This window comes from Crinia signifera, chromosome 11 (assembly GCF_055691185.1).
Source record: "Crinia signifera chromosome 11, ASM5569118v1, whole genome shotgun sequence".
Lineage (NCBI taxonomy): Eukaryota > Metazoa > Chordata > Amphibia > Anura > Myobatrachidae > Crinia > Crinia signifera.
Window position 1 is genome coordinate 80,294,623 of NC_139227.1, and position 22,817 is coordinate 80,317,439.

General features: G+C 44.5%; 1 protein-coding gene across 1 annotated transcript in view; it reads right to left on the reverse strand.

Annotated features, from left to right (window-relative positions):
- IRF7 (interferon regulatory factor 7) overlaps window positions 1–22,817 on the reverse strand; it is a 37,492-nt gene that overhangs the window by 11,315 nt on the left and 3,360 nt on the right. Inside the window, exons 3-11 of the mRNA XM_083165307.1 lie at window positions 19,968–20,130; window positions 18,045–18,291; window positions 16,482–16,585; window positions 14,381–14,432; window positions 14,068–14,250; window positions 11,566–11,730; window positions 9,106–9,306; window positions 3,849–4,241; window positions 2,768–2,877 (exon numbers count right to left, since the gene is read on the reverse strand). Of these exons, the coding sequence (XP_083021433.1) occupies window positions 2,768–2,877; window positions 3,849–4,241; window positions 9,106–9,306; window positions 11,566–11,730; window positions 14,068–14,250; window positions 14,381–14,432; window positions 16,482–16,585; window positions 18,045–18,291; window positions 19,968–20,130 (1,618 nt within the window). The remainder of the gene's footprint in view (window positions 1–2,767; window positions 2,878–3,848; window positions 4,242–9,105; window positions 9,307–11,565; window positions 11,731–14,067; window positions 14,251–14,380; window positions 14,433–16,481; window positions 16,586–18,044; window positions 18,292–19,967; window positions 20,131–22,817) is intronic.

The following is a 22,817-nucleotide window of genomic DNA, read 5'->3' on the forward strand; positions in this document are numbered from 1 at the left end:
TGTTCTATTCCAGCCAGCACTCCAGTGTTTGGACTTTGGTAAATTCCTGTTTTTTAAAAATGGCGGCATACTCCTAGGCTAGGCTTGCAAACATGGGCAAACAACTTTGTAAATTTACCCTATGTAATCAGTGATAGGTTTTGATTGCAAAAACATAAGCATCCAGCAGGTAATCCAACGGGTCCAGAGGGAGACTTTATTGAAAATAGCTGCGGACAGGGGCAGCTCAGCCGGGCAGAGCAGGGAGAAGGCGGGGAGTGGGTCCCCCTCAGCAACGAGCAACATTAGTACCCCTTGGCAACAAGCAATTTTAGTCCCCCTTGGCAATGATCTATTTCAGTCCCCCTTGGCAATGAGCTATTTCAGTCCCCCTTGGCAATGAGCTATTTAAGTCCCCCTTGGCAATGAGCTATTTCAGTCCCCCTTGGCAATGAGCTATTTCAGTCCCCCTTGGCAATGAGCTATTTCAGTCCCCCTTGGCAATGAGCTATTTCAGTCCCCCTTGGCAATAAGCTATTTCAGTCCCCCTTGGCAACAAGCTATTTCAGTCCCCCTTGGCAACAAGCTATTTCAGTCCCCCTTGGCAACAAGCTATTTCAGTCCCCCTTAGCAACAAGCTATTTCAGTCCCCCTTGGCATCGAGCATGAAGCCCCTGGCATCGAGCATGAAGTTCCTATGTATTAGATGTGTAATGGGCATTACGGTTCCTATGTGTTAGATGTGTAATGGGCATTACGATTTGTTGTATAGTATGTAATGGGCATCATGTGTGGCCTTATGTGTAAATGGCATTACGGCATGTGGCTTTATGTGTAATGGGTAATACAAACTTTGCTAAAATGTAAAATGGGCATCATGGTGTGTGGTATAATGTTAGGTCGTGACCCCTTTAGGCACAAATAGACATTTTGTTGAAAATAACCCACTGACATATTTGGGAGAATACCGTTTAAATGTAAGTATATCATGAAAATATTACAGGGGTTTCACAGCAGATATCAAATTCACACTTTCTTGTTTCCAAGGGCAATAACACTAGCCATTGTAGCTTAAGGGCTACATATTGCATCATTTACCTGGAGAGGGATCCTCCGGAAACCGCCACTGTTTCATGCGCTATGTATGTATGTATGTATGTATGTAAAGATATATATCAATATTTATATAGATGGGATCTCTCTGTGTTATCAGGGACAGTAGATGGTGTTGTGGGTAAGTACAGCTGTGCCTTAAGGGGCAACATTCAGCAATTTAGGTGTACCAAAATGTCATTATATCTTGCCCCCAACCTAAAAATGCTTCTGTGCCCGGCTCCTATGTAACAGGGGAAACACCGGAGAACACTGGCCCTGACAGATTGCTCAGCACACATCGCTGACACATTGCTATTTGCTGAGCGTTCTGACCGATCTAGCATGGCTCGGCAACTTGTTGTGTCTGTGGGCCCCATTCATTTGAGAATCGGTAACCAAAAGGACTGATTTTTAACACAGGGACTGAATTAGGAGTCAGGGACTTGTGTTTCATTAAGACCCGTGAATAATATAAATAGGGAGAAAACAATGCACTGAAACCCTACAAGAACTTCTAAGCTACTGGTAAACTCTTTCAGGACACATTGGTCACTATATCATACACAGACGCCACAAAATAATAATGAAACCCAGAGGGCGTTATATACTGTAGCCTGTGGTGATTACTCAGTGAAGCTCTTCAAAACATTAACCCCCAATGCTCCTATTACTTAATGAACGTCGTCATACCAAACTGTCTGACACTAACATTTGCTTACCCTGTAATTGACTATTGTAGTGTAGTCAAAAACTGGGTGTAGTTCTCATGTAGTTCAAATCACACACAATGCATAGTCCAAATTGTATGGCTCAATACCTAACACTGGGCCATAAAGATGCCGGTACGCCAGTCAGTCCAAAGATTTCATCGGCATCCTCAGACTGATGAGTATGTCAAATTCAGAGAGGAGAGAAAGTTTTGTGGAGCCATTACTGTCACAGGCAGTTATTTCCTTCAGTCTGGCGAGTTGTAAAGTCTGGAAGTCATTGGACCTCCTTCAGGTCCGGTTGGATGTGCAAGTGGCCTAATTCAGGTTGACTCGCAAAATCTTTCTCAAATAGGTAAAACCACGTGCACTGCAGGTGGGGCAGATGTAACATGTGCAGAGAGAGAGTTACATTTGGGTGGGGTGTGTTCAAAATCTAAATTGCATTGTAAAAATAATAGAGCTCACATAAATGTAACTGTTTCTGCACATGTTACATCTGCCCCACCTGCCGTGGATCATGGTTTTGTTCATTAAAGAAGGAGTTTGCTTTTGCAAACCAACCTTGTTGTTCAGTCTTTGCAATGGACCCATTCTCCAAGTGTGCAGGGTTCTGCGACACAAGGTGCAGGGATGGCATCAGACTGGCAGAGGTGGACAGTCTGATGCCATCTCAGGGACATGCGGCATTGGGCTTGGTTTGTTAAAACGGTGGTATGCTGCCGCCATTTAAGGGGAGGGAACAGACAAAGGTTCTCTGTTGTTGCATGAGGTTTTCCTGGCCTCTGTGACAGATGGCTTGCACATCCTCATGGGTACTGCAAGCTGCCCAATGGTGTGTGAGTGATAAGACGCCTGCGCCCTAGGGCATAGTCAGATCACTAGTGAAGGGGATCTACTATAATAGACACCTCCTGCTGCATTACCATACAGATCCATTTAACTCTACTACTCTATGCAAAGTGAAGTATAAAAAGCAGACTCACCTTCACCATTACAAATTTCTTTATCACAGGCTCGAATAAAATCTGACCAAATGACATATATATTGTGTAGTCTGGAGAGAATCTGTTGTGGTTCTTGTAGCCTTTCAAATCTAAAATGCAAAAGATCACAAAGGTAACATATCCTCATTGGTAAGTGCACACATTTATTGTCAAATTAAATGACAGAAGAGCAGAGACTGCAGCCATACTAACATACACGAAGCTGAAATTAAGGGGTTCATGAGATTAAGCACTTCCAAAAGCTGGGGTTCAGCTCTAGAAAACCCTGGATGGGTTCCAGATATAAAGTCCAGGTGTAGGTTGATAAAATGAGGAGGGCACCAATATCCATCCAAAAAAGCCTTTATCAATACAGGTTAGGACAACCCAGCAGTGGGAACAGAGAGACCAGGGAGCATTAGGACCCAGAACCCTACAGACACCAGCCCAGCGGCTATCTCTCTGCAGGGCTAAAACAGATGGATACCAGGGCCCAGCACACACCGGGTAAAGAGGGCCAACCAGTCCTATTTGCATGGAATCTGAGAATACGTTGGGGGTAAACTAGTGAGTAGGCCAAGAGATAGGAGAGATGTTGGCTGAAAGAGGGTGCTGAGACACAGAGCGGGAGCTGGCAGTGAAATGCTAAGGCAATGGCAGTGTTCAGAGCCGAGCAGGCGACCATTGAAGGAGCTGGTGATTATTGTACCGGATTCAGGGAACACTTTCAATACCGGAAATCGCAGACACTTGCTTTTTCTGCATTGGATGTGCACCGATGTAAGCCTGGCCAGGGAAGAATCTAAGGTTATCCTTGGATTCTTTATTTATATATTGCATGTTGGATGTATATTGGCAAGTAGCCTCCAAATATCTGGTTAATATACAAAATGCTTCCATTATCTGTCTCTTGATGTCTGGTATAAACAATATCAGGCATATTTTAAGATATAGCTTTCGGTGATACCCCATCATCAGAAGTCAGTTTACAATAACAATAACATTTTCACATTTATGAATAGGCTCTTCCCTTAATTAACACAGCATTGAAACAAAATAACCAAACTTATTTTGATCCTACCTTCCCAAAACTGGTTAAAGTCAAATATCTCTGTCTGAACATCTCTGGACAACAACTTTGCTTGTGAAGAAGTTTCTTTGGTCTCCAGGCTTTCTGACAAGCCCCAGAAGACCCTCGAATTGCCTCTCCTCTTGGCATAGAGCTTGTGGTCTTCAGGACTGACCTCAAGGAAAAGACCGTCTCCAACAGCGCTTAGAATGGTATTGGTGTACTTAATCTGTTGCTGATCTACAAGCATATCAGTAGTAGGCAATCTGACAATGTCTGTGGATGGCAACTGCTGATCACTAAGGTCCTGGGTTATGACAAATTGTTGGGTCACATTTTGTTTGAGGACTTCCGTTCCTCTGTAGAAAACAGTAACTTCCCAAGATGTTAAGCGGGGCATTGTCCCTGTGGGAAAACATAGTAATACAATTAGCAATGTATTCATATATAACAGCCAATAAAAAATGTTTAAATAATACAAAAAAAAAGATATAGGCACATTTTCCTGTGTAACTTAAAAACATTCCCTGCATTTACAAAATCGTTGCTAAAGAACAAATTCTCATCCTAAAATATGGTGAAAGAGGGCAATATTAAACCAGAAACATGGCACACAAAATACAAGGGCTTGACGTGGACCTGCGGCTGCCCACTCATTACACCCAAAACTAGGACCAGAGGACACCTCGGTAAGGGCATTCTAGGAGTACTAGCCGAGAGGATGTACATTCATTTTACATTATTTTTTAAATACTTTTTGATAATGTGAATTTTACATCTGAAAGGAGACGTGCAAGTAAGACCCAGGCAGACTCACTCACACCTCAAATTCATTTACTCCATAAAATGGGCGCTGGAGTCAAATATAAAACACAAGGAGGTGATTAATCTCATTGCAGAACACCGTACGACATATCTCCCATGGGCCATGCCTCTCACAGCTTTCCCTCAGAACTACTGTACTTACATGAAGCATAGGGCAAAGTCAAATGATTGGAATAATTATAAAGATTGGAGAGTGCAAGCTTAATGGTAATTACGTAAGGTTTGTAAAACCTGGACAGTCACCCATAATAAAAGTTGTGGTGCTTCGTATAGAAGCAGAACAATTATTCCATGTTCCCGATTTATTTTCCTTATTTGTTATTTTTTTTAGTGGAGGGGAGAATTTTAGAGGATGCAGTGACAGCTGTTCTATTTTTCATCGTACACTGCACTGGAAACTAGTAATGATGGCATTAGCAGGTACTAGGAGATCCATATCATCTTGGATCCAATGGTGCCCATTGCGATTATCCCACGTAGTCAATATCGCACAGCAAAATAGTATGTGCATGCAGGTATATTAGTATTACATTGCATGCTACAGGTACACCACCAACTTCCCGGCAACCGTTGGTTCGGAAACCTCGTTTAACCTGGAAAATTTAGCTTTGTCCAGATTAAAAGAGGTTAAGGGCCTCTTATAATCTGGAACATTTTCTGCACATGGGCGTATCGGTGGGGCTGTTATGGTGTCCACGGTCACAGCAAGTATCGCACATGGGTGGAACACACAGCATAAACAAGTGTCACTGCGTACAGTGACAATAAACAGTTTGCATACACTACTGTGTTTACTTATTAAGTTATATTATATTGTAGCATATATTTGACTATTTATTGCTTTAGAAATGTACTGAAGGTTCAAAATTAGTAAAAAATTTGACATATTAACAGATCCTCCTTTAATCCGGCAAAATCGGTGGTGTACCTGTATTGTACTACATACTATAGTAGTGTAGTCAAAATGCACATCACGCATTATATAGGCTCAAATCACACCTAGCACACATCTCACCGTGGGGGTTATTCTAGTTCATTCTTTCTGACAAAATCCTTCTTAGATGGACAAAACCATGTGCACTGCGGGTGGGGAAGATGTAACTTGTGCAGAGAGAATTAGATTTGGGTGGGGTTTTTCTTCAAAGTGAGATCTATATTGAAGTGTAAAATCATGCAGTCAGTATTTTCCCTGCACAGAAACAAAATAACTCACCCAAATCTAATTCTCTCTGCACATGTTACATCTGCCCCCCTGCAGTGCACATGGTTTTGTCCATCTAAGAAGGATTTTGTCAGAAAGAATGAACTAGAATAAACCCCCGTGTGTGGGTAACATGAGTGTAATGCTTTACATACAGAGCCATTATGAGTGAGGTCCAGGTACTTCTTTGCCCTGTTCACTGTAGCACTTCTGAGGGGGACAAATGTCCACTCCGCAGCTGACCCCTTGTAAAAAGTGCCTTTATGTGCGAGTGTGAAACCTATATAAAAGTGGAGAGCAGACCTGATATTATTGATACTGATATAGGATGAATGCAGTCTGCTCATTCAAGATCAAATTTGGCTTCTGGGGAGAATGTGTTATAATCAGTTTTAAAAAAACTGATATAGATTTATTTTCCAAGTTTCTACATCTACCAGGCTTTCACATACAGGCCCTTATTCTGGTTGACTCGCCAAGCTGTGGATTTCGCAGTTTAGCGAGACAACCAAACACCGCCTGCACGAAGGTGTTCCCGCCGCATGCAACGCAAATCATTCACAGCTTGTGCACGGGGCAGAAATCATTCAATGGTCAATGAACATCAAATGATTTCTCAAGTGCTTGCAAATCTAAGTCAGTCTCTGCTGACTTAGATATGTGGCGTCTATGTATGGGAAGAGAAGGGCAGCTGACATCCGGTGTTACCATGGGAACACCCACTGTTTTCCTGGGAACACCCGTGAAACGCTGGGCGCTACCCATCCCCGCCGCCCTACGACCCCCACCCACACTACTCTGTGCGAACGGGCCCGGGGAATAAGGAATTTGTCATACCTAAGTCTGCACATGCGCATAAACAAAACAATGTTTCCCTGTGCGAACGCGCATGGGAGCGATCAGATTAGACTGAGGGCCCCAATGGGCCCAGTATAGTTGTTTTTATAACATTGATTGAAAACATTGTGTGTTTTGTCATGGGAGGCAAATTCCTCCTTAGTTTATTATCAGACTTAGTGGCCGATTCAGACCTTCTTGCACAGGTCCGAATTTGGCCCCATCCCAGATGATGGGGGACTGCTGATGCGCATGTGCAGTCCGTCGCAGCATGCGCCTTTGTCTAAATTTACATTCGCCAGGGCGTTTGATGTCTGATTGACACCCGACGTTTCATGGGCGTGCCCACAAACATAGCGCTGGGCAGACCCCAGCAAATGCAGGAATGCCCCTGCCTAATCGAGGCGGGCTGATGACATCACATGACATCAGCGCTCACCTTCAATTCGTCCATCACTGTTCAACTAAAAAGGAAGTTCTGGCTTACTTTTTACAGCCCACATAGGATGTGTAGGTGTAAACATCCGCTCGCAGCTTAGCAAGGGAATTCAGGTGGTGGGGGTGCGTTCCCCGGGGCGGCGTTAACTTGCTTGCTAGGCTACAAATATATGCAGCCTAGTGAGCAGGTCTGAATCGGGCCCCTAGTCTAGCCTGTGCAGCATGCTGTTATGCTCACCAGGAGGGAGTCACGGATCCTGAAAGAGGCTTCTTGGAGCACATCCAGCAAAGGGGTACAAAGACAGGAGAGTGGAGTTTCTGTACTGATAGCCTGTGTGGAATCCCAGTAAATGGACCTCTGGACGTCTTCTGGGTAGCCACCCAGAACCCCCAGACCCAAGTCCACAGAGCACACCAGCAAGCCTTTGTGAATATAACAGCCCTTTTCCCATAAGTCTTTATGTGTCTACCGGTACTAGTATGCCGCCAGGTCTTATGTCGACAGGTGGCAGTGTGAACTTGACCCCAAGGGATCCAAGCAGCTACCGGTAGGACATGGACCTACACTTCCTACAGCAACCTTGCCTAACCCCAAATAACTAATTAAAAACTGACACGAAATGGCACATAAAGCATGCAAGCACAAGCCAAGGACTCAAGGGACAATGGATGAATCCTGTTAAGCGTAAGCTAATAATACCTTGTTGCCTAACAGGAACGGACAAGACAAGAGCAAGACTAAAGTGTATTCTAAAACAGGTGTGAGCACATATGGTATATACACAGACTGTGACAGGAACAATTTAGGTATAAAGGTATACCCACTAACAGACGTGAGCACATAAAGTATATACACAGACTGTCTTAGCAGCAGCTAAGATATATGAATCAATCCTGACGCAGGAGTGAGTACATAAAGAATACACACAGACTGACACAAAATAACCAAAGTATATACAAGCACAGCATGTGTGGCCTGACGCCACTGCCTCCACAGATACCCCAGTGGAGCTGACTACAGGTGACAACTGTAATAGCTGATACTCTCCAACACCAAACTGCTAAAGAAAAGCTAGATAATACTTGTTAAGCAGAAGAGGAGGATGACAGCCAGGTTCAGGAATACCCTCCGGAGTTCAGGCAACAAGGAGTTACTGACAGGGACCAGATACAACAGCAAAGTCAGAGCAGAGTCTCCACAGAACTCTATACCCGGCGCCGGGGCAGCCCAAATGAAACACCTATAAAGACTTCCCAGCCACCTGCTGCAGAGTGTCCGCCCCTGATTACATAGAGCAAGCAGCTGGATGCTGCTTCAGGTGTGCTAATGAACAATCCCTGCGGCTGCCTGGTGTCCGCATCGCCTAGGCAACCGCTGTGGGAGAGGGGGTGCCGGCGGAGGGAGACACGCAGCCTGCCTGACATGTGTAATCACGGCTGCCTAGCAGCCGCCGGGATATGTACCCTGGGAGCCGGCTGGACACTAGAAGCGCCGTAATTACGGCACCTAACACACGCAAAGCAAGTTGCTGATGATCTGTTTTGCTACATTGCATCTGCCCCATTGGTGGGGATACGGTTAGCATCCCAGCAGTCAGGAAGCCGACATTCAATACACGACTCCAGCATCCCGACTGCCCTCACCGCCGGTGTGGAGACTCCAAATGGATTAGAAACCCAATGCCGGAATACCAACAGCCGGGATCCTAATTGGTAAGCATGCGGGGCTTGCTAGCGGGTAGTCGGGGATTAGGTTTAGGCACCAATAAGAAGGGGTTAGTATAGGTATACTTACCTAACCCATTGGGATTCCCTCCATTGGGTTGCTGGCGTCAGTATTGTGACCGCTGGAACCCTGACCGCTGGTCCTCCGTATGTATTCCGTATGGTGCACTCTTAAAATGAAGAAAAATTAAAAAAACTGGAGAAGGAAAAGATTAGCTGAATATTTGGAAGAAGTTTACTCACTTTGATGAAGCAAATTAACGTGAGCTTCTTGTGTAGGGGCAAGGCCATGCCCATTAATGACAGGTGGGATGTCACAGACTTGTGATGATATTGCACATTCTTGAGTAGGTGTGTGGTAGGAATACATAGGAGAATGGTCCACACCTGCAACATCCTGTGTACACCCATTCTGAAGGCTGTTATACATGGCGTCCTGCGAATCTGTCATATGATTAAACAGAACATGCTCAATATTTATGTCATTGTAGCAGCATTCTGAGATCCGTAAGAAAAACGCCAAAGTACAGTACAGTTATTCTCTCACTACAAAGTACAGTACAGTTATTCTCTCACTACAAAGTACAGTATAGTTATTATCTCACTACAAAGTACAGTATAGTTATTCTCTCACTACAAAGTACAGTACAGTTATTCTCTCACTACAAAGTACAGTATAGTTATTCTCTCACTACAAAGTACAGTATAGTTATTCTCTCACTACAAAGTACAGTACAGTTATTATCTCACTACAAAGTACAGTACAGTTATTCTCTCACTACAAAGTACAGTACAGTTATTATCTCACTACAAAGTACAGTATAGTTATTCTCTCACTACAAAGTACAGTACAGTTATTCTCTCACTACAAAGTACAGTAGTTATTCTCTCACTACAAAGTACAGTACAGTTATTCTCTCACTACAAAGTACAGTATAGTTATTCTCTCACTACAAAGTACAGTACAGTTATTATCTCACTACAAAGTACAGTATAGGTATTTTCTCACTACAAAGTACAGTACAGTTATTCTCTCACTACAAAGTACAGTACAGTTATTCTCTCACTACAAAGTACAGTATAGTTATTCTCTCACTACAAAGTACAGCATAGTTATTATCTCACTACAAAGTACAGTATAGTTATTCTCTCACTACAAAGTACATTACAGTTATTCTCTCACTACAAAGTACATTACAGTTATTCTCTCACTACAAAGTACAGTATAGTTATTATCTCACTACAAAGTACAGTACAGTTATTCTCTCACTACAAAGTACAGTATAATTCAGTGATGGCAAACCTTGACACTTGTTCAACTACACATCCCAGCATGCCCTGCTACAGTTTTACCCTGCTAAAACTGATGCAGGGCATGCTGGGATGTGCAGTTCAACAACAGGTCGAGTGTCAAGGTTAGCCATCACTGGTATAGTTAATCTCTTCCTAACACAGAATATTCAGATAATGATCACAACATCTATAGTTTGCCGTATGTCGACATGAGGTTTTTCACTTTTTTTTATCCCAAATTTTGACACAGTCAACATGGACACTGAACGTAGCACCGGATCCCCTCGCATGGCTCGCTGCACTTGCTATGATCGGCACACTATTTTATTCTCCCACAACGCTCTAGTGGATGGTAGGGGATACAATACCGCCTGTCGGCACATGTCGGTTCAAAAAAAAAAAAAAAGTGAAAAACCCCAAGTTGACCTTTTGGTTGTCGACCCCGTGTCTAAGGCTTGTGTCAACCCAATGACCCTGTCAACCTAACCCCATGTCGACCTTCAGTGCAGCATCAGAGGCAGAACTACCATTGGTGCCTCAGGTGCAGTACACAGGGGCCCCTGAGGACTACTGGCCATCCCCCTCTTCCTGTAACCCACTTTTTATCCCTGTCACATTGCCTCCCCCTGCCACCCTCTGCCTCTCTCTGTCACCCACTGCCATGTTGCATATTGTGAATTTGGGTTGGGGTGGAAGAGGGGGGCAATAATTATATTTCAGCATCTGGGCTCACCATCCACAAGTTCTGCCACTGTATGCAGCACTAACTGACATGTAAACTGCTACTAGATTCAGGTTAGACTCCCCCTATTAGTACTGATGTGCAGGGACCTTGACCCCCTTGCAGTGTTCCTTCCTAGAAGCAATACTGGTTGTAATGGACTACTCTTCAGTAATGTACACTCAAGAGTCGCACATTCATCTACTGACTGAGCAATGGCTACAAAAACACATACTACAGATATATTTTTATTAGGTTTTTAATATTTCAGTTGTTGCTTTACCCTATTTACATATTGTAAGTGTAAATTACTGACTACTTACCCTCAGCACCAACCTGACTGCTTTCCCAATGTGATAAGCCAGCATCATTTCTAATGTATGTTTTACATCAATTTCCTACTTTACACAAATTTGTTGAAGGTATACTGTGGGCCATCTATATCAATCTTCAAAAAGTGATAAGGTGGAGCGTGATAAACAACCAGTTAATCAGCTCTTAACTGTCATTTTTATATCAGCCTGCAATGTGACGGAGCTGATTGGCTGGCTGTTTATCACTCTACCATTTTAAGCTTGCTATATATGGCCCACAGTGAGTGAGACAAACCTAAAAATGCCTATCATGCAGTCATAAGTGAGGGAAGCAGGTATGTCTTATTAACCCTTGATGTTTTTGTTGTTACTCACTTGGTTGAAAGAATCCATTAAATTGGCACACTTGGGTTTCCCGTACTGGTGCCCCAAAGCCATTAAGAACTGGTAGTGCTGACTCCACTTGTGAGACCTGTCCAACAACTGACACACTTTGCAGGTACTCACTGCAATAACTGTTACACCCTTGATATTGTGAACCTGTAAAAAGGTTGTATTTTTGGCATATTATATCATTTCAAATTGCAAACAGACACAGATAAGCACAAACATACGAATATACCAATCACAGCTGCCTGTGGGAGTTGCAAATACAGTTTGTGATGAGTAGAGGAGCAGGCACTACCCCACCACTGCTGATTGGCTGGGTCAAGGTTAGAAGACAATAGGTAACCACTTCTGATTGGCTGAGTTTAGATTCACTGCTGATAATGACAGGTGCTATTCTTGCATTGCTCATGTACAGTATATTTTTTATCATTAGTTTTTCTCTCTTTAATGTTTTATACAAACCCACTTTTGGCTTAGTAGCGCACGCAGGGGGGGTTTCTGAGGACCCTAGTCTGAAAGCTGAGGGTCCCCTCTTTCCATGGGTACAAGAATGAAAAAAATCTGCCCTGGGGAACCAGAGATATCCGACTTCAAAGCAGTGGTCCCCATCCAAGCCTATTAATTGCTCTCCCCAGTCAGATATTTCAGTTTCTGTCTGACTTAGAGTTTTTCTGAGGGTATATTCCAAAAGCTGGGACTCTCCCCCTTTGAGAAACACTAGAAGCTGGTCTCTAATGTTCCCATAACCAGAGATATCAGCCTTCCAGCAGCTAGTTACTGCTCCAGCTCCACACACCTGGTATGTAGTTTTATATACTCATTGGCAGATTGCTCTGCCTCCTGAACTCTGACTCCTTAGTCCCCAGTACCATTTGGTAGGTGGGATTCTCTAGTTTTTAATTAAACTAAGAAATCTATTTCCTGGAACTGGAGATATCTGCAGTCAAGCAAGCAGTCCTCCCACCAGAAAATTATGAATAATAAGCCCACTCCACTATACACCCCTCATCTGCGTATTAAACATCCTCTACCACCCTGGAAGTTATGTATTGGGACCCCTTCATTCAGCCTAATGCCCCCTTCTCCCACCTCATCTCCCACCATCTGTGCAGTAAAGGGGTAATTAGTGGAAATTACTGAGCCCTACATGCTGAGCGGTTGATATAATACCCCCTACCACCAGCGGGACATCAAAGCTTCAGCTCATAGCACCCCCCACCCCTACCGCTGGAGGATAGGTAGGGGCCCCAATACATTGCTATGCCCAGGGGTCTACACTGCTGTTATGTATATATATTTATATATATATATATATATTATTATTATTATTATTATTAATATACATTTGGTCTATCTATAATACTTTAACTGACCCGGCATATACTGGGTCACCAGTATAAGTGTCCATCTCCGTGTTTTGCTCCGCCCCTCTGGAAACCCCCTTCTGAAAATCCTGCGTTTGCCCCTGTGGCTGCATATTATAACTTTTTTAGTTTAGGTATTTGATGTACAGTATATCATATTTTTAGTGAAAGAATTTTAGATTTGTACATTTAAATGAAAATGCATTAAACTTCCACTTTTTGAAAGGGTATAAAATTCTACTACCGGTTGAGTATCCCTTATCGGAAATGGAGCATTTTGGAAAAGGGATTATTCCAGATTTCAGAATAATTCATAGTCACCTGGTTTCAGAGGCATCCCATGGTGTCCACATTCTGAGCTTTCCCGGTCCCTATTATGCATTGAGTGGATGTGCCGATGATATCACTGGGGCACCTGTGCAATGAATCATTGGGACTGGGAATGCCTCTGAAGATGGATACTGTGAACATCAGGGGACCAGGTGAGTATGAAAAACAAAAAATATAAGTGTGGGGCTTCAAAATAAAATCAAATCTGGACAAATCTACGTTTTTTGGAGAAATTCAGTTTTTGATATACGGATAAGGGACCTGTACTCATTAGCACCTAGCAAGACCTCAAAAGGCTGATTCGTCCCATTGCGGACTGGCCCACAGAGGAACAGGCAAAACACTTGGTGGATCCCACCTCCTCTCGAGATCAGGTTCCAGACTGTGCTCTTGAATTATACATGTTACATGTTATTTTCTACTGTGCATTACTGTTAAAAATCTGGTACATGCATGCACTAGCAGCAATTACTATATATATTTATCAAGGGACCCTGACCATTGCGCATAGGCCCCTACCACTGCATTTCTCTGGTGGGTCCTTCATAACCCTGTCCAACACTGATTCAACCGGCTTCAGTATGATTCCCCGACATTCAAAATACCGACAGTCAAAAGGCACCCTGCCTGAAGCACGTGGTGCCCATATTCTCATATACAACAACAACAACAAAAACATGTTGATTTTTTTTTTACATCGACTTTTTGACCATGTCAGCGTTTTCAATGTGTCGCTAATTTGACTGCATCCCATTCAAACTCTCATTCTCATTGGCCCTCTCTATTTACTCACATTGCACAGGAATATGATTGGCTGCTTCCTCAGGAATGCCTTGCTCATGGCCATTTATGGGACATGGTTTCTCCAATCCTGAGTTAGGGCATTGTTCATTGGTGGGCTGTCTATAGATCTGTTCCACGAAAGGAGGATCGTGTGTGTACTCATCCTGAGAGAGCTGCAAGACTTGCTGTATACCTGTAAAGATAGGACGCTTCTTGAGTATAATGGCACAGTATGGAAGGACAGATCTACGTATGGTATTACATTTTGCATTTATTTTCTGGACTAGTTCATTATTCATCACAAAATGTGACGTCCAACTTACCACTCTCAGATGAATCCAGTAAAATGTTCTTCATTAACTCTGTAACTACATCCTGCAACCAAAGAGTTTAGTTTAATTAAAGAGTATGTATCTAACCCAAAGTGTTATCATCAGTGAATACAATGGGATAAAAGTAAGGGAAAGCAGGACCAGCTACAAACTCCAAGATGTAGATGTACAGTACTATCGTCTGCTTCTTTGACCAATAGATTTCAAATAGCAAGAAAAATAAAAGCCAAATCAGGCCGGCCAGAACAGCCCATGACGGGCGGCTTCCAAAACACACTGGTTACTAAATCTGTCCCCAAGAGTTCTAGGCGTAATTAATACATTAATTTGTTATATACAGGTGATGTTATTTGTCTATGGCTATAAATCCGACACAATAACACAATTAAAGATCACTAGTTTAGCTCTAGTCTAATGGGGCCTACACATGGGGAGATGTGCTGCAAGAGCGTTCTGAGCGATGCTAGATTGCCCAGAAAGCTCAGCATCGCTCAGCACACAGAGCTGGATAGTGCTGTGTGCAGAGCGATCTGTCAGGGCCAGTGTTCTCTGCTGAAAACACTGGCCCTGACCCTGGTGATTAACTAGCTTTATCCAGCATGCAGGATATTAATCCCCGGGTTGATAGCGACGCGTGGGGACCATGCATCACTATCACTATACCCCTACACATGGAGCAATGTAGGGGCATTTTCTATTCAATCTAGTGAGATAACTTAGAAAATACCCCTTAATTGCTACGTATGTAGGCCCCATAAGTGAAGGTCAGGTAATAGACTCCCCCCCCCCCCCCCCCCCCCCCCGCAGTGCACACGGTTTTGTCCATATGCGAAGGAATTTGCCTTTGTGAGTGAACCAGAATAAGGGCCATAGCGCGACGACGGGGGTTAGGATGATAAGATAATTATAGGTTATTCTGCACAAAGTCACTTGCTAAGCAACTTGACTCGATTTTGACTGCATGCACTGACATAACTAGCATAGAGACATGCAGGACCATGCATCGCCATCGCTCAGGGAGCATACACACGGAATGATCTGTGCTTCCGTTCTAAGAAATCTAGTCAGATCACTTAGAAAAGAGCACAAAAATGCTCTGTGTGTATGCCCCTTTAGATTTTACACACTTAAATGCATTAACAATGTACTTGTGTCACATGGCGTTTTAGCAATACAAATTGCCCTGACTACAGTGGCGTAGCTACGTTTTGGGCGCCCCCCCCGCCGTTAGTGGGGGGGGCGCCCATACCCACCCCCCGCCGCCGCCGCCGCCCCGTCAAGAACCCCCCCCGGCCGCCCCGTCGCCTATGCTAACCCCCTCCCCCGCAGTCTTATCTATCGCGCTGCGCTGGTCCAGGCGGCTCCGTTCTTCTGCTGAGGACCACCACAAAATGCCCACCCCCATACAGCAGACAGTTTCAGAGAACAGTGTGTTATATGGGGCGGCCATTTTGTGGTGGTCCTCATCAGAAGAACGGAGCCGCCGGGACCAGCGAGATACGTAAGTCTGCGGGGGATTGGGGGGGGTAACTATAGCACCTCAGCCCCCGGCGCCCCCACATGCACAGCGCCCCCCCCGCGGTGGCGGGGGCTGCGGTGCTATAGTTACGCCCCTGCCTGACTAACAACTGCATGATATCAGAAATCAGTGGTTTTCAAATCCTCTATTTTATTTGCGCTATGTACACAAACACTGGGACTCAGATGAAGACTTTGTTGTTTATTCTGAACAGCAGGTCACAGCATAGCAGGTTAATCCCATATGCAGTCGGTATTACAGGCAGTAGCATACAGGCACTCTCAGCATTGCAGACTCTTGAAAGGCTCCAATGGTCCCTATGATAAAACATCCCCCAGCCTATCACTTGGGTAGATATTCCACCATCAAGAGCAAGGTGACTCTGCCCTGGAAACCCTTATATCAGAAAATCCCAGGTGCTGCTGATTACACACCTGGGATTCTGCTCCTGCTTCCAAAACCTGGTCTGGATCCTGCACATTACTTTCATGTGGGGGAGTGCTGACTCTGCCACAATAGATAACCCAATGTATTACTGGTAACCCTTTTCACGGAAAGTAGAGTAGAACTCACCGATAACTGACTGTGGACAAACGGGGTAACACCTGCACGATCAGGGCTGATATGCAGGGTGTAGTCCTCATCTTCTTCTTCTATCTCATTCCAAAGAGGTTGCTCTGTTAGAAAAAAGAAAAAAAATCCTTAGTAGGTGGCAATGTTTAGGAGCAATACTAAGCAGCACAAAGCACTGACCACTGTGACCCGGTGCTGGAGGTGATCACACAAGTGAAATCATTTATTTCCCGCAAATGGGGACGGTACTTACACTATAAGCTGCAGACTCCACTGAAAATAATTTGTCATGATGTGAGAGACTGGTCCCACATTTGTATACATGCGGAATTACTGTAAATATTACATTCTATGTAGGTGTGCATATCAGCCTGATTCCATCTGTTTCACCCGGATTGCCCAATAGAAGTCCTCTCCAGTGGAGATGCCAGAGGAGGAGCTGCAGCACAGTCCTCCACACCCACTGCCACCCCAAACATGGCAGACTGAGACTCACTGGCAGTTGAGGGGGTTCCCCTATTTGAATTTTGGACTACACTGCCGCCTCACCTCTGCACCTGCCACTGGCCAGCTCCCTAAAATATGAAGAAAAACGGTACTTATATGTTAGTTGGGTGCCCACTATAGTTAGTACGCTCATACCCCCACTATCCATGTCGGCATGGAGTCGATTTTATATAGTGTGGCGAGCGCAGCGAGCCACCGAGCCCGAAGAGGGGCGAGCGGACGGACGCGTAAAACTAAGCAAATAGCTTAGTGGGCGCCTAACTAACATATACGTACCAGAAAAGGTTGTGTTCAGGGGCAAATGCAGAATTCATAGAAGGCATACGGTGACTAGGTTGACATAGGAAAGGTCGACGTGCATTGGGTCTACCACTGAAGGGTGACAGGGCTTAGGTTGACACCTTCAAAGGGTCATAAAGTCGACACAAACATTAGATTGGCAGTCAAAAGGTCAACATGGGTTTTTCACTTTTTTTTAGTTGACATGTGCCGACAAGTGGTATTTCATTCCCTACCATCCACTATGGAGGGAGCGATATAATAGTGTGCCAAGCGTAGCGAGGCACCGAGCCCTAAGCGAGGGGACGCCGTGCACTTTTTCAGTGTCAATGTTGACATTTTGGACAAAAAAAGAACCCCTGTGAAAAGTTCATGTCAACCTTTTGACTATCGACCTTCCCATTGTTGACCTAATGCTTATGTGTGCCTTATGACCCTGTCGTCCCAAAGCCATGTCGACCTAAGCTCTGTCAACCTTCAGTGGTCAACCCAATGCATGTCAACCTTTGTTGGATCCACCCAACGACCCATACCCTCGTAGGAAGCGGTAACATGTATACCACATATATGCACACTGTGTGTGTGTGTGTGTGTATATATATATATATATATATATATATATATATTACACAGCAAGTGAACTGAAATAGACACAGCCTCAGTGAAACAATACACTCTCTAGAATCAATGTAAAGAAACTGGACTTCTTTGAACATCGTACTTAATGTCCCCTTATCAAAAACATAAATAGATATATTTATAGACTAAGCCCCGTACCTGCAGGAGTAGCAGGGTATACAGTGTTAGCAACAACTGTTGGACTTAGTGCTGGGAGATCATTGTGGACCCCATTGAACCTGTAGATCTTGTGTGGATCTTCTTGGTTCCTTGAGTTGTCATTCACTTCTGTGAACATTTTTCTGTCCCTATAGAGAACCCCATTCAGGGCACATCGGAAGTTTGTCTTCCAAGTAGGAAAATCTTCGCATTGTGCATTATACTTTCCACTCTGAACGGCCCAAGCCTAGAAAAAGAAGAGAGAGGTAGAGAGAGAAAAAGATCAATATGCAACAAAGATTGCAGGGAAACGTGTACAGTAGAACATAATTGCTGTAACCCATAGCAACCAGATTCTGTGCTTATGGCATTTTAGAAACTCATTTCAAAAACCTTCTGGCTGTCCTTTATCTCTACTTTATATCTACTTTGTCTGCTCTCTCTACCTGCTGCCTCATGTCCTGACCATCCCTGCCATGCTCAGTTCTTACCCTCAGGTCTCCTTACCTGCACCTCATGTCACCTGTCTGTCTCACCCTCCTCTTGACCAGGGTTAGCCAACTCCAGTCCTCGAGAGCTACCAACAGTTCAGACAACCTAGCTGCTGCACAGGTGCACTCATTACTCACTGACACATTTTAAAAGATCCACAGGTTAAGCTAAGTACTTCACTTGTGATTCTGTGAGGAGATCTGGAAAACATTAACTGTTGGTAGCTCTCGAGGACTGGAGTTGGCTACCCCAGATCTAGACTGTAAGCTCCTTGGAGCAGGGCCCTCTTCCATCCTGTTCTCACAGCACTCTTCTTGCATTTCAATGACAGCTCTCTTAAACCCCTTTCAGACATACGCCAAAATCCCAGGTTTTTGCACATGAACGTGCATCAACCTGGGATTTTGGTACAGTATGTCTGAAAGGGTCAACTCAGGTGTTAAAACTCGGGTCTCCAACCCTTCTTTTTACCTGGGTTGAGGACCCGGTATTTACAACCTGGGTACCCTTTCGGACATAAAAAAAAACCTGGAGTTTTCAGCAAATTACTGCTTCACCCGGTAATTTGCTGTGAAAGGGTGCAGGTTGCACCCGGGAAAATGACCCAGCAGTCAAAATGCCGGGTAATTCCCGGGTAGTATGTCTAATAGGGGTATTACTCATAGGTTGGCCCTTTTCACACCCGCCTAGTCCCTGCATTTTCTGGTGTGAAAGGGGTATGAGTCATCTCATGCACTGGCTGTAGGCACACCCCCCAAGCTCAGCGGCAACCAATAAGTGGCCATACCGGTCACCGCCCCACCTCCTGCTGCATATTAATGAACTGCGTTGACAGAAGCCGGAGTGTTGGTGAAGAAGTCGGGTCCTAGCTCCGCCTGGGATATACACCGCCCAGCCTCCACCTATATATACCGGGGACACCGAGCTGCAGCGGCTTCATCACCAGGGATTCCAGCTGCTGCCCCGCTCTCAAAGTTACCTGTGCCATTCAAGCGGATGTCCATCACTCAGGAGGCAGAGACCATCAGCTTCCCCAGCGGCGGTGAGTGACAGCAAACTGGATAAGTAACCTTCAACACCGGCCTCTATCCTGAGCTGGTCCCGGCAAATCAGTCCCAAGAATTTGGCCCTGAACCCTTTCATACCAGCGTTAGTCCCAGGTTGTTCCCGGGGCCAACTCCAGAATTGTGGCTGGTGTGAAAGGGGTATTAGATGCTTCCTGTAGCTTCTGCACCGCTGCTGCGTACAAAGACACAGCAGCTGTGTCACCATCATTCAAATATAAATCAGCCATCTGGCAACAATGTCATTATACATATGGAGAAGATTACCATGGAGTTAATTTGTTTGACTCTGCATCAACTCCCATGTGCTATACCTTTGTTAGTATGTATTCATAAAAGGCTGAAGGTAGAACCATCCTAGACTTGCCTTAAAAATCTTATAATCCTTTTCTTCCACATTCTTCATGTTTAGGTGCTTCCACGGCAGGCGGAATAATGTACGACCTTCATCTAACCAGCAAACGCCATCAAAATGTTGACCGTTAATCTGTCGGAGGAGCCAACAAGCAAAACGCTCTTTGTTTTGGGTTCTGAGATGGCAAAAAAAGCAAATTATCAGGTCATACATAGAGTGCAGTGCGAGACACATACAGTCGGCTAGTTACCAATCTGCACTAAAAAGTGACAACCAGACATCTGTAACTGCGGCTGCTATAATAGAGGGTACACACGGTGACATACATGTATGCACTATTTTTCTATTCGATTTTGCTTATAGAAGCAAAATCTCATCTAAATCGAATGCACATCGAATGGTTTTTCCATATTCGATGCAGATTCGATCCCGATGCGTGTTCACGTTTAGTGGAACTCGAATAGAAAAATAGCCTTGCCAGGCAAGACTATATAGTAGAAATCAAATCGAATGCCAGATCGGACCGTGTGTGCTCACTATAACTCATGTACCAGGCAGATAACAGCTAATCTCTTGTTTGCTGCAATGAGGTGCACTTAAGTGCACAGTTGTTTCTTATACACAAGGTGCAATATGGTTTCTCAGCAATTTTGGCTTAGTATCTCTCATCAATATATTGCTCAGTGTATTGGCTTAAAATCTCTCAGCAATATAATGCTCGGGGACCATATCGCTCAGTGTACCGTTTTCATCAGAGACCAGTAATTCTGCCTCATTCTGGGCCAGCTGTATCAAGCTTCACAATGTGATAAAGTGGAGAGAGATAAACAACCAGCCAATCAGCTCCTACCTGTCATTTTTCAAACCCAGCCTGTACCATGGCATGTAGGAACGGATTGGCTGGCTGTTCATCACTCTCCATTTTATCACTTTTTGAAGCTTGATACATCTGGCCCTCTTCCTCATTTTGACTAGAAATCGCTGGTCGCTGGTGCACAGTGATTTTTAGCCATAATGGAAGGAGCATGCTCCTGCGACCAGCGATTATTAAGGGTTGGCTGCGAGAGCGCACGCCTAGCATTTTATTGCCCACAACACGACAGCGACCAGTTAGTCAGCGATAACGGCTTAAATTGCCTGGTGTGTACAGGGCTTTAGGGCAATAATTGCAAATGACCATGACAGGTTAATTCAGAATATGGAAAAATGCAAGCAGGTTGTTTTATATGGTCAACTGTGTGGCAAACTTGCCAACATTTTTATGGTCCCTTCTGGGAGATCTTGAGGATGATGTCTATGTGGGTAGAGCGGAGTGAATCTGTGCCATAGATCAGCAGGGGACAGGGACATGATCCCCCAATTCACATCATCAAGCCCTGGACCATTTCACTGGGGAGGCTGATCTATTTTCCCAGGAGCCTGGCAGAGCTACAGTATATACTGCAGATGTGGCCTACTGGGTACAACTACGCAACAATCACTGTTATTACCTAGAAGACATACTTCATTTATTTCTTTATTTTTAAAGCTCACAATATGATTCTTCTTGCTGTGCAAGGTTTCCAAATAATTGATTTAAAATATATTTCAACATGAAATTGTACCAGCACTACTCTATTGATGCAGTTGGACAATGAGGTGTGGTACAGAGGCAGTGGCATCACCAAGTACAAGAGACAGATACATTACATTGAATCGTCGTCACCATCTCCCAGCACTTTACCAAGTATAGTAGCTCTTACTATCTGCTTTGGGGCTCATCTACATTTGGATATAAGTCATTTTATTTTACACACCCATGCTTCTAGGTACCACATTCAAAATCTATTTTCAGAATCTCTTCATATATGGAACTAGACATGCCCTTTGGGTCGAGAATGACACACCCCCTCAATGGGAGGCTTTGCAAAATTCTATTACCAATTATAATCTCCCTGAAACTAGTTCTCAAAAGTAGGCAAGTATGTAATATAGTCCCAGTAGCTAGCAGCATCAGACTAATGAACAGGTTTCCTTTTGCACCGTTGTATTAATCATTTTTTTTTTTGGCAGGGGTGTACGTGTCGATTGCAAATGACTGATCATTTACAGGACACTACCCATTCTAACCCCAGAACAGCACCACAACGCTGCATTGAAAATACTCTTGTGTAACATTCAACTAAAAGCAGCAGAGGCCGACATTGTTATTCATTTTAATTAATCAGAAATAAAATTATATAATAATTTTTTGGTACTTATGTATTATCACGGCGCCCAGTTGCATTGATTATATGCCTTACGTGTTAGGCATACAATCACATGCGATTGACGCGATTTTGCGGTAAAATTGCGTTGATCGCATCGCATGCGATGCGATCGACGAGATTTTCCCATAGGAATCAATGTTAAATGATTACAAATGGTCCCTGACACCCGATTTCACTTTAGGGGCAATGTTAAATGCCCCCCAGGGCCCCCCCATTAGGTGTATTAGCCCAAATGCCCCCGCATTGTTAACGCCACCCCACCATCAACGCCAACCCGAAGCGTGGCGAGCGCAGGGGCGGCGGTACGCGTCCTCCGACTTTTTCATACCCCCACTATCCACGTCGGCGTGGAGATGATCCTATATAGTGTGGCGAGCGCAGCGAGCCACCGAGCCCGAAGCATGGCGAGCGAACGAGGAATACGAGCCCGAAGTGTGGCGAGCGCATAGAGCCCCGCGAGGTGACGCAAAATACATGTTAAGTAATCCGCGTCCCCTTGCGGGGCTCGCCACGCTTCGGGCTCGTATTCCACGTGCGCTCACCATGCTTCGGGCTCGTATTCCACGTGCGCTCGCCATGCTTCGGGCTCGGTGGCTCGCTGCGCTCGCCACAC